Genomic DNA, 12,809 nt, shown 5'->3' with positions numbered 1-12,809 from the left:
AATGAGAAGAGAATATGGGTAAGAAAGAACTGTGTGTCAACCTTGCTCAACATGTTCTAACTTTATTTTTTATTTTTTAATTTTTAATTTTTTTTTTTTTTTTGAGGTGGAGTCTTGCTTTGTCACCCAGGCTGGAGTGCAATGGTGCAATCTCGGCTCACTGCAACCTCCGCCTCCTGGGTTCATGCCATTCTCCTGCCTCAGCCTCCCAAGTAGCTGGGACTACAGGTGCCCACCACCATGCCCAGCTAATTTTTTGTATTTTTAGTAGAGACGGGGTTTCACCGTGTTAGCCAGGATGGTCTCAATCTCCTGACCTCGTGATCCGCCTGCCTCAGCCTCCCAAAGTGCTGGCATTACAGGCGTGAGCCACCGCGCCCGACTAAGATGTTTTAACTTTAAACACATTTAAATTATGACCAAATTCTTTCCCAACTTCCTCAAGCAATAGCAGTTTATCCTTCCTTTAGACTCTATAGTATGTAATGTTTATCCTACTCATTGGAGATTTTGTATTTACTGTGCTTGTGCACCTTTACATGTATACATGAATTTTCTCTGAAACTTAATGGAAAGCCCTTAGATCCAGAGTCTATATCCTATATATTGTTGTATCTCTCATTAGGTTAGCAGTGTTCTTAGCAACCAGTTGTGATTTAATAAATGTTTATTGATGAATTGTTTATTTATTCAACAACCATTTACTGGTCACCTACTATGCACCAAGCATTGTGCCAGATAATGTGGATACCAAGCACAAATCTATTTAGGCATAAAAACAGGGAAATTATTAATTGTGTAGAAGATGACTTGCATTAGATTCAAAATATACAAATGGTCCTGGGAAAATCCAGAAAAGGGGCATCTTACATAGAATGGGGGTATAAACAATGGTTTTATAGAAGAGATAACTCATGAGATAAATGTTAAATAATGAGTAGGAGGTAGCCCATTCACAAGGGTCAGAGAAAGAGGATTCCAGGGAGAGAGAATTGCTTAAGTGCCTAAATGGATTATGCTACAATGATAATGTCCCAATGATGAACCTAGGACTGTCGGCTCTAACTTGGAAGTCAGGTACAAGTTCATTCACTAGGGAATCAAGATACTAATAACAGAATGTGTTTCTTGGCACCCTGTTAGTTCATCATTATGCAAAAAGGTAGGTTTCTATAGTTCAGACAGAGAAGGCTCCATCTAAGCCTCAAGCTTGGCAAGTGGAAGTTCTGATATTACTTAGATAATTATATGTCCTTCCACCAGATGCAATGGGCATGCTGTTCTTGGAATATAAAGAAGGCTTTTGACCAGCTGCTAGTACAGTAGGCCCTTTAGGCCACATTTCCTAGGATGCTTGGTTACCCCTCTTGTTTAGCCTTTCTTGATGGCAAAAGTCATATTCACAAATCAGTAATACATTTGAATTTGTTTTTTATCACAGAAGGATGATTTTCAGATGTATGCAAAATATTGTCAGAATAAGCCCAGATCAGAAACAATTTGGAGGAAGTATTCAGAATGTGCATTTTTCCAGGTATAGTAATTATTCAAGTATTGGATATACTCTTTCTGGAAGATATTAGGATATTTCTTAATCATAAATTCATTTTCTACTTTAAGTACGTTACATATGCATATACATATATAGGTTAAAGAGCAAATCCACCCTCCCCCCCAACACACACAAACACATTTGTAACTTCCCAGAGGCAAACACTTTCAGCACTTTTAGCTACATTCTTTGGTATTTACCTCCATAGCTCCAAATGGCATGCTTATCTTTCTCCTTTATCCTATGGAAGATGAAGATTTAGCTCTCTTTCACAGCCTCCCACCCAACTACCACATATACAAATACACTTCTTTTCTTTCAAAATCTCCACTATAGTCATATCGTAATTTTGGTTAGATATACAGTGTTAAATTAAGACTATGTAATTTCTTTGCTCAGATGAATCATGTGGTATAATAGGGTTGCTTTTCCTTCCCTTCTGTTTGTCTTGCAATGGTCTTTTTACTCAGTTTTCTAGATACTTATCATTATTCTACCCCAGCCTCTCCCAGATGTGGGAGTTACAAAAATCTCTTCTTATTACATTGAAACACATTCTATTTTCTCTGAATTTCATATTCTTAAAGAAATATCTCCTGGGGTTTTCTGTCTTGCTTGTCTAGACTCAGTAGGCCTGTTGCACAGCTGTCATCTGGGCATCTTGGTGAACATAATTTTTGGAATTCTCCTCACCTGTCGTCTGCTGCATAGGCTCTCCTCCTTCCTAGGTGCCATGTCTTTATCTTTCTTGTCTACCTCCCTTGTTTGGTGGAACACATCCTCCAGTAGTTTTCCTGAGAAAGTGTACATGGTACATAAAAGTTTTTGAGAGTGTATGTGTCTGCAAATATCTTTATTCTACCCTAAGACTTTGTTGCTAGTTTGGCTGTGTATAGAATTCTAGGTAAGAAATAATTATACTCAGAATTTTGAAGGTGTTGCTTAATTGTCTTCTAGCTTCCAGTGTTGCTATTCAGAAATCTGATGCCATTTTAATTTTTGCTCCTTTGCAGGTGACTTAGTTTCTGTCCTCTGAAAGCTTATGACAACTTATTTTATTTTCAGTGTTCAAATGTTGGCACTGTTTTTTTTATCCATTATGCTAGTCTTGGGGTGATAAATTTGAATTTGGAACCTCTTGTCCAAATTTACTTGGAGTTTTTCTTTGATTTCCTCCACCCAATTTTCTCCATTTTCTCTTTTTGGAATTTCTGTTGCACAGATATTGGATATCCTGGACTGGTCCTCTAATTATCTTATCTTTTCTATTTTCTATTCTTTGTCTTCTTACTCTAGTTTCTGGTCCTTCTATTGAGGTTTCCATTTCTGCCATTGTGTTTTTAATTTTGAAGAGCCCTCATCCTTTTTCTGTTTTTTCAATGTTTCCTTTAATAGAATTCTGTTTTCATTTTATGAATTCAGTATCTTCATTCATTTATACAAAGATGATAATTGATTTTCTTCTAAAAATTGTTTTCTTCTCCCTGCACAGCTTCTGTTGTCTTCATGTTGCTTTTTTTCTTTCTATTTCTCTTTGTTTGGTTTCTATTACCCATCTTTGATGCTCTCCTCAAATGTCTGATGATACTTGTCTATCCACTTACATTAGGAGTAAAGACTAAAAATCTCATTGGAAGTTTCCAGGGCATGTGTGGGTTTATTGACCATGATCCTCATTGTTGAGTTATTTGTCTCAAGCTATTTGCTTGAAGGGATTCCCCCATACCTGTATCTTTGGAGCATTTCTATTAGGCTGGTCAGATTCCTTGAACTGCTACCTTGTGTATAATGATCTGGATGCTTGTGTTGTGGTAGCCAAGTTGGGAGAAAAGGCTGAGGGTCACTTGTTTGAGATATAACATGGAGAGTGCTTGAATATTTTTCGATATGGTACTCTGCCCTAAATTGAACTTTGTATCCTTTAGTCCACAGGCCCTGTGTTTTACTCTTTCTAGATAAACATCCATTTTCTGCCAAAGGAAGGGAAGAGAAGGCACCCAGCTGTGCAAAGTGGTATGGTTATCTGAGAGCCTTATTGCTTTGATTTAGATTTTTCATGCCATTTATTTTCTTTTTGTAACAGCTGTATTGAGATATAATTAAAATGCCATCAGTTTACCCTTTTAAAGTATACAAGTCAGTGGTTTTACTGTATTCACAAGGTTGACAACCATCACCATAAGCAATTTAATAATGTTTTTATCACTAGAAAGAAACCAGTACCTTTTAGCAGTTACCTTCCCTTTTTTCCCCAATCTTATCAGCCGTAGGCAACCACTAATCTACTTGCTGTCTTCAATAGATTTACCTATTCTGGACATTTCATATAAATGGAATCATACAATATGTGGTCTTTTGTGTTTGACTTCTTTCTTTCATTTAGCATAATATTTTAGTGGTTCATCCATGTTGTAGCATGTATTAGTTTTTTATTCCTATTTGTGGTTGAATAATATTCCATTATATGGATGTATAGCATTTTATTTATCCATTCATTGATTGATGCACATTTGGCTTGTTTCTACCTTTTGATTATTGTGAACAATGCTGCTAAGAATGCTTTTGTACAAGTTTTTTTGTAGACATGTGTTTTCATTCCTCTTGGCTATATACCTGGGAGTAAAAGTGCTGGGTCATATAGTAACTCTACATTTAACTTTTTTGAGAAACTGCTGGACTCTTTTCTAAAGTTACTGCACCATTTTACATTTCTGACAGCAGTGTATGAGGGTATTAATTGCTCCATATCCTCACCAACATTTGTTATTATCTAATTACTTCTTTAAAAGACTTTCAACAAGCATCCTTTCTTGAACCTCAACTTTACCTCCCACTTTCAGAGGTACTTGGTGTCTATAATCCATGAGACTTTGTGGAGGGCAGGGAGGAGATGTTTATAACATAAATTGAGTTGTTCCTTGGCTTTTTCCTCCACCAGCTTGAAATCCACTTTTCTCCAGTGTGCTCAGTTGTTGACCACTTCTAAGTTTGGTTTCCAGTTTCCAAATTTTACTGAAGTTTTCCCCTTTCTCATCTTCTTCATAACTGTGTGATTTTGCCTAGTAAGATAACTTTTCCATCATTTTAGTTGTGTGTCATGAGTAAGGAGATTTAAGTGCATGCATCAAGTTGGTGCAAAAGTTACTGCGTTTTTTGCCACTGAAAGTAATGGCAAAAGCTGCAATCACTTTTGCACCAACCTAATAGCAGTCCTCCATCTTTAACTCTTGTTTGAATTAGATTGTGTATTGGATTTTACCCATATTCAGAGGAGAGCCATGGTTCTTATTCAGGCATATTGTTTCCCCAATCCCTTTATGTTCTGTACTTTCTCTATGCACATTTCATCCTAAATACCTGCATCTTGCCCAAACTATGGACCCCTACAATGTTCCCAAAACACAATGTCGTGACCTTTATATTTATAGTGGCAATGGGCCAATTACTGGTTGAAGTATAGCACCAGTTGAGGAGGCTTTATTTTCTTGTGATGTTAAAATTTTGTTCTCATATCCAGTCTGATTTATATTCAGCACAACCAATTTCTTTTCTGAGCCTTGGCTTATAGAGCTTGGTCTTTTGTGAATTTTCTTGAATATATTAAAGAATGTTTTAATCATGTTAATCTATAGTCATTCCCTGCTTTCACACCTTTTAAGCATTCCACATCAATATGAATTTATATTTGAAAACTTTTAAATCTTTGAAATGTTGAAATTGTTTACCTCTCCAATCCTTGAAACAGTGTTTATGGTAGTTTTTCAGATATACTGTGTCTTGTAATTTCTGTACTATAACAGTGATTTTTCCAATAAATTTTCTTTGAGATGTAAGAAACATTGGGGCATTAGGTTTAATCAATGAACACTTGGCATTTTCACAGGGTACATGTCAATTTAATTTTATTGATATTTATCTTTTAATGACAGGAATGTCAAAGAAAGTTAAAACACAGACTTAGACTGGATTCCTATTTACTCAAACCAGTGCAACGAATCACTAAATATCAGTTATTGTTGAAGGTAATTATATGAAGCATTTGTTTGTTTCTTTACTTTTTGAGTCAGATATGGCAAAGCCATTGAAAAGGAAATAGTTTACTAGGAAGCACTAGAAATAGGTAGGCTCAATGACTGGGAAGGCTGGATTTGGCAGAATTTTGCAGTGTGCTCCATCAATTCACTGTGGCTACAAATGCCATAGGCATAGATATCAGGCTGAGAATATCTGGAGTCTTAGCTATTTAATGTTTCATACAAGTTGTGTTGATTTCCGCACAATGTTTTACTGAAGAACTTTAAATATTTGTAAGAAGAACTAAACAAACAAATATTTCTTATAGTTTTGAGGCAGTATTTCATAGGGGCCTTCCTAATGAAAAATGCAAATGGCACTCCCCTAGTATGATGCAAGAGGATTACTAGAATCTTGTGTTAAATATAAATACAATACAACTTGTTTTAAAATGAATTTTCATAATGTTCTGTGCTATATGTGTTATGAGTGCATCATGGCTAAAACAAATTATTGTATATAGAGGACAAAAGAACCCTACATGTAATGGCTTTAAAAACTGATCTCTGATGTGTCTTAATAGCTATTATACTTCAATTTCAGAAGCATTAAATGTCCTTTGTTTTATACGATTCAGTCACTATTCTACTTCCTCTATTTTGGCAGTTATTAAAAATATTACTGCAGCAAAGAGCATGTAAAAGGAATTACTACAAAATGTGACATTATATTTGGATTCCAGCTTGAAAGCATGTTAGCCAAAAACTTATTCATTTCAATCAGATATTAATATCTGCCTAATATTAATTCCTGATTTCTAATTACAGGAGCTATTAAAATATAGCAAAGACTGTGAAGGATCTGCTCTGTTAAAGGAGGCACTCGATGCAATGCTGGATTTACTGAAGTCAGTTAATGATTCTATGCATCAGATTGCAATAAATGGCTATATTGTAAGCACATTTTAATAATTGTTGGAATTTTAGAGGGTCGACATCTCAACATCCCTTTTCCCCTCTTGGAACCAATTGAGAAATAACATATAAGAATCAGATAAATGGAGATCAAAATGTTGATATTACTACTGATAATGCTAAGTGGAGAATTGGCTTCAGATCAGCAGTCAAATGGATTTATGAGATCCCCCTTGTCCACAACGGTCTTCCCCCAATCCCAGACCTGGGAGATCCTGCTTAAGGAATGCTTAGGTCAGCTAAGAAAACGTATTGTTCCGTAATTGCTGCTTGCCCCTATAGATAGGAATAGACAGGAAAGAAAAGAATCAAATCTTTAGCACTTGTGTCGCCTTTTAACAGATTAGCTCCACCCAGTGGGAAAACTTGAACTGGTATATATCATGCACCAATCAGGACTGAAGAAGAGATGGGGAGACTTACCCTGTCTGAAATACCTCCAGATGATATGAAGCCAGAGAAAAGGAAGTTTCTTTTGTCCCCCACCCCCACAGTAATTTTGTACTTATGTGGTGCATGCCATGTTTTAACATACAAAGTTAAGTTTTTAAAAAACATAAATTATTCTGCAGGGTTTTAGTAGCTCAAGCTAAACACTAACATGTTGATGTCAGAGAGCTGAATGTAGCTTTGCTTTCTACTAATGGATTTTGATTTTCCATTCTAGGGAAACTTAAATGAACTGGGCAAGATGATAATGCAAGGTGGATTCAGTGTTTGGATAGGACACAAGAAAGGTGCTACAAAAATGAAGGATTTGGCTAGATTCAAACCAATGCAGCGACACCTTTTCTTGTATGAAAAAGCCATTGTTTTTTGCAAAAGGCGTGTTGAAAGTGGAGAAGGCTCTGATAGATTCCCATCATACAGTTTTAAACACTGCTGGAAAGTAAGACAATTTGTATCGGGTAATGTAGTATTGTTTCGTGTGTGTGTGTGTGTGTCTCCCAGTTTGTACTTTTTTTATTGTTTCAAATAGTACGTTTTATACTGTAGCTGCACATCTTTGGGTTTTTTTTTTTTTAAATCTTAAGTCTTATGTAGAAGGCAGATGAATCATAACTTCTCTGCTTGAAGTGAAGGTGAGGGAATTCAGAGCTTTGATTCCTCCCTTTCTTCTCATTACAATATTAGGTATTCCCCAAAGGGGCTCCATAGTATCCTGAAGAGCATGGCTTGAGATTATAAGGAGTGTCCCAGCCTCCTCATAAGCACTGTCTTTCCAGTGGCACTGGGTGGAGTTCTTGGTCTTGTTAGAAAGGAGCCTTATGCTACAGGAGAGACAGGGAGGAAAGAGTTACCTCCTTTTCCTCAGTGCAATTTAAAAATGGATAACTTTTGTATTTAGCATGTCCCCACCTTCCTTTCCGTGTTCCTCCTCCATTCCCTAACTCCACCCTTCCTGGGTGTTCAAAGCCACCTATAGCTGAATCCTTTCCATATCTGTCCTGTTCCATCTTTCAAAATTACTTTATTCTCTCCTATAAACCAAATCCCCATTTTTTCCTAATATTAGTTTGTTATTAAATGAGAACAGTTTGTTGGGGAAGTTATTACAACCCAAATGATACAGCTGGTTTCTCCATTAGAGAAGAGGAACTTCCAATTCACGTGGATACTCATAATTGACAAATTTGAAGTTTTTTTACATCTAATGAATTTCATCTTTTGAATTTTAAATTCTAAAACCAATATAACATTTGTCACAGAAAATTTCAAAATAGAGAAAATGATTGTCCTTAATTCCCCAACCACTATCACATTAGTCACTTTTCATGAGCATGTTCTTTCAAGGTTCTCATCACCAGTATATTTGACAATTGATGAAATTTTCAGCAGCAGTTATAAAGAGGACAGGCAATATGTTTTGAGACAGGCATGAGGTGTTTGTATTAGGAGACTACCTATAAGCAGGCCTTGCTTTTCATTGTTCCCATAGGATCAGCAGCCCCTAGTTGTTTCTAACAAGGTTCCTGCCCAGGGTCAGGTCAAAAAGAAGTAGTTCTGCCTATCATCTGTTTTCCCTGCTTCACTCTGAACCCACAGCAGCTTCTTTAAAACTCTTGTTTTCATCCAGTTGCTCCTTTGATTTTAGCATCCACCTCTAAGCCCCCAAATCTCAAAGGGCCTTCTAAGTCATTAATAAACATTGATTGAGAACCAAAAACTTGTAATCTGTGTCAGAGAGGGCTCAAATCTCTTGCTATCTGTATACCTATTCCTTGGGAAGGTACTTTACCTTCCTAGGCATATTTGACCCAAATTCATTTGATGTACATTTTATTGTGAGGTGACCTAATTTCTACCTAATACAGTATTTCTATTTCATATTAATTTTCTGTTTTACCTTTAATTTGTTACAATGATGGACATGCTAATAAAAGGTTTCTTGAGTACATTAAAGTAAGGGGGATATTAGGTGATTAAGTCATGAGAACTGAAACTGCAGTAAGTACCATGGAAACAGAGAACGTGGGATAGATGCAAGAAACATTTCAATAGAAAGTAGACAGATGGGCTTGATGACTTACTAGCTTCAAAAATTAAATAATACCTGACATTGAAGGAAGAAAATCTTTCTGATTCTTCTTTGGTTCTCCAGTAATGCTGAATATCCTTAATAAAAAACATTAGCCAGTGATGCCTACAAGGCTTTAGACCAGGATTCCCGGGAAAATGGTGATACCACTGAAAATTAGGATATTTCTTAGGGTTCACTATGCTCACTTCTGCTTGCCTGCTTATCATGAGATTCCAGCATTAAGCAATTGCTAGCATTCCTAGTCAATGTGTTGTTTAACAATTTGGGTTATTGGTTTCAAAGTCTTACCCTTTTTAGAGAGGATCATAACCTTCTCTCTCACTTTTTTTTTAACTTTTATTTTAGATTCAGGGGGTACATCTGCAGGTTTGTTACCTGGCTGTATTACATGATGTTGAGGTTTGGGGTACAAGTATCCCATCACCCAGGTACTGAGCATTGTCCCCAAGAGTTAGTTTTCCAACCCTTGTCCCTCCCCCTCCATCCCTCCTCTGGTAGTCCCCAGTGTCTGTTGTTGCCTTTGTCTATGTCCCTCACTTTAAATGAACTCTTGTTTTGACTGCACCATACAAAGCTGGAATCCCATGGCCTGACCGTGTACTTTCTAATGATTTATATGTTATATTTTAAGTTGGCCACTTATATGCAAGGAAAGGCCCTATCTAAAGTCAAAGTTGACCAGATGGGGAGATTCGAGTCCTTTAGATTCCTTAGTTCATGTGTTTATTATCATTGATTTTTAAAAATTTAACAAACCTTCACATAGTCCTTACTATGTGTAATACATAATGGTTACATTTCCAGGGCAACTCAGAAAAGTTCACCTCATCGATAATGATGTACTAGATGTTTGCAATAAAAAATAACAAAAAAAAATTGCAATTTAAATAGGGGAAGGAGTAGAAAGCAAACTCATACTTTAAAAAGCTCATTATAGAATCTAAGCATTCACTCCATGCTATTTAGTCCTTATATCAACCCTATGAAATAGATGTTCTTTCCATTTTATAGTTGAGGAAACTGAAGTTTAGAAAAGTTAAGCAACTTGCACCGAGACACATAGCTAGCTAGTGAATGGTAGAGATGTATTCCAATCAGACCTCTCTAACTTCAAAGCCTGTGTGCCTTCCAGCTTATCATGTTATTAAGACAAAACCATGTAATGAAACAAAATTAATTTTTAAAAATATTGAATATGAGATTACTATTCATCTTAAATTGTGATATTTGAGCAGAAGTAGGTTAGTTGGAATGGTGGAGTGAGAATATAAAGATAGTTTGGGACATTGTGAAAATAACTTCTTACTTACATTCAGGGTGGATGTCATGGGTTCTTTCATTAATATGTTATTACATTTCTAAGCATAAGTGCTTTTCTTCTCCTTGGTATGGCAATCTCCCTAGCACTACCTTTAATGCTTATCAGCTCTAACTAGGGCCATTTGGGGAGCTCATAACTAGAACAGAGAGTGAGATACTCCTTTAGATAACTACATAAGAACTGAAAGAAAAGAGGAAGGCAGAAAGGACTAAAAGAATGTTTGTGCAAAGGAATGAGATTGCCTAAAATGCAATTAGCCAAGCTGTTAGCAGAAAATGATGAAAGAAAATGGAAGAGTTTATGACTTGCATGATGACGTTGAGGAGAAGAAAAAACTGCGGTAAGGAAGAGATATTGTGTACAGAAGTGTCACTGGGTACAAAAAGNTTTTTTTTTTTTTTTTTTTAGAAAGGCCAAGAGATTGGTGGAAAATAGAGAGATCCTTGTGTACCTGGCTGGTTCTCTCCTGTCCCATAAATTAAATGTTTGTAACTTGTAAGACTTCTATCAAAATAAATTGTAATTTGTAAGATTAAATGATCTGTCAAATGATTATTCTAAATAACCATTTAAATTAATTTTCAGTGGCTTTTCTTTATTGATGTTTAATTACTTCTGTGTTTGACCCAATAATTTGTTTTAATAGTGTACTATTAATTTATAACATAATTAGATCTTAGATGGGCTACTTGGATGTTCAGATTTATAACATTTGTGTCAACCACTGAAATGAAGCATGCAATCTGAACTATAAAGTGCATAGTTCAATGAAAACATTTAAATACTCTCGTCTATGATTGTAATTATCATTTCATATTCATTAAATATAACATGTATTTTTCTGCCCAAGAGAAATTCTGTTTCATTTAGAATATGATAGGGTAGATTTAATGTAATTTCATATTCAAAATAAAATGCTCATGAAAATTTTGACTTATTTATTATAGATGGATGAAGTTGGAATCACTGAATATGTAAAAGGTGATAACCGCAAGTTTGAAATCTGGTATGGTGAAAAGGAAGAAGTTTATATTGTCCAGGTTGGTCATTTAAAAATTCTTCTAGAAACCAAAACCTGCATTGAAATACAAAAGCCCGAATTTATAAACAAAAATAATTTTGGTCACACTTCAAAATTTCCACTCCTTTCATGTAGGTCAGTTAAATATTATTTGAATATTCTTTGTGATGTATTTAAATGTTTTCTAGTAGCTACATTGAGATATGCCTGTGGTGTTCTCTAGGGCTTCAAGTTTTCACAACTACATAGGAGACTTATCAACTAGAGCTGACAGCTTGGCAGGTACTTCTCTGTCCCCATCAAGTTTCCAAGTTATGGAATTGTAATATTTCTGAGTTCCTCTTGTGCTAAGCATTCTAGGGGTACCTGATTATGAGACATGGGGATGTGACAGTTCAGACTTGCTTTCTACTTCTAAAGAACATGGTTAAAGCCCTGGCCAGTCGTATAGGGTGCAACGTGTTTCAGGGAAGGGAAGAGGAATCAGAACATTTCAAGAGGATGTTGTCATTACAATAAATATTTGTATCATGACTTGTCAATGTGCTGTTATCTGTTAAAAATGCTCAGTGTTTTCTGTTTGTTGTAATTCTTTACTAGTTGACTACAATCTATGAAAATACGTTTTCTTGGTTTGTTTAAGGTATAATATTTGGTATCATTTAACAAATATCTTGTAAGTAGTGGGAGGATATTTAAGGAGGCTTTCATGTTACCATCAGTCACCAAGGTTATTGTGCAATAGATGGCCTTTTCGGAAATAATAGAACTTGTTTTATGTTACTAAAATTAAACATCAAAGCATTATATTTTAAAAATAATCTTCCTGTAAAGACAAAATAAGTGAAGTTATATTTCACATTTTCATCCAAGCATTATTATACCATTATGTAAGGGCAATTTCAAAATGGATTTTTTTTTGAGACAGTGTCTCACCCTGTTGCTCAGGCTGGAGTGCAGTGGTGTGATCTCAGCTCACTTCAACCTCTGCCTCCCAGGCTCAAGCGATTCTCCCACCTTGCCCACCCAAGTAGCTGGGACTACAGGCACATGCCAGCACACCTGGCTAATTATTATTATTTTTTGTAGAGATGGGGTTTCCCTATGTTGCCCAGGCTGGTCTCAAACTCCTGGGCTCAAGAGATCTGCCCACCTTGGCCTCCCAAAGTCCTGGGACTACAGCAAAAATGGTTCTGATTATATTATCTCATCTAATCTGATAGTGAATTATTTGCTTCATAAAAATTTTAACAATCAGATGGTTAAGATTTGAGTATGGTGTTATAGGGAGTCGATAATATTTTATGTACACAATTACATTTGTTTTATTATAGTACATCCTTTTTAAAAGGAAATGTGTACCACCTCCCTTTTTTTTTTTTTTT

General features: G+C 35.8%; 1 protein-coding gene across 1 annotated transcript in view; it reads left to right on the top strand.

Moving 5' to 3' along the window:
• The window catches only part of MCF2 (MCF.2 cell line derived transforming sequence), a 110,331-nt gene that overhangs the window by 91,230 nt on the left and 6,292 nt on the right, over nucleotides 1–12,809 (top strand). The window contains 6 exon segments of the mRNA XM_017872189.1: nucleotides 1,432–1,534; nucleotides 5,482–5,574; nucleotides 6,394–6,519; nucleotides 7,208–7,429; nucleotides 11,351–11,480; nucleotides 11,648–11,655. Coding sequence (XP_017727678.1) covers nucleotides 1,432–1,534; nucleotides 5,482–5,574; nucleotides 6,394–6,519; nucleotides 7,208–7,429; nucleotides 11,351–11,480; nucleotides 11,648–11,655 — 682 coding nt within the window.

This window comes from Rhinopithecus bieti, unplaced genomic scaffold (genome assembly GCF_001698545.2).
Source record: "Rhinopithecus bieti isolate Rb0 unplaced genomic scaffold, ASM169854v2 scaffold_7062, whole genome shotgun sequence".
Classification (NCBI taxonomy): domain Eukaryota; kingdom Metazoa; phylum Chordata; class Mammalia; order Primates; family Cercopithecidae; genus Rhinopithecus; species Rhinopithecus bieti.
Note: the sequence above shows the minus strand (reverse complement) of the source record. Positions and strands in the feature narration are given on the sequence as shown.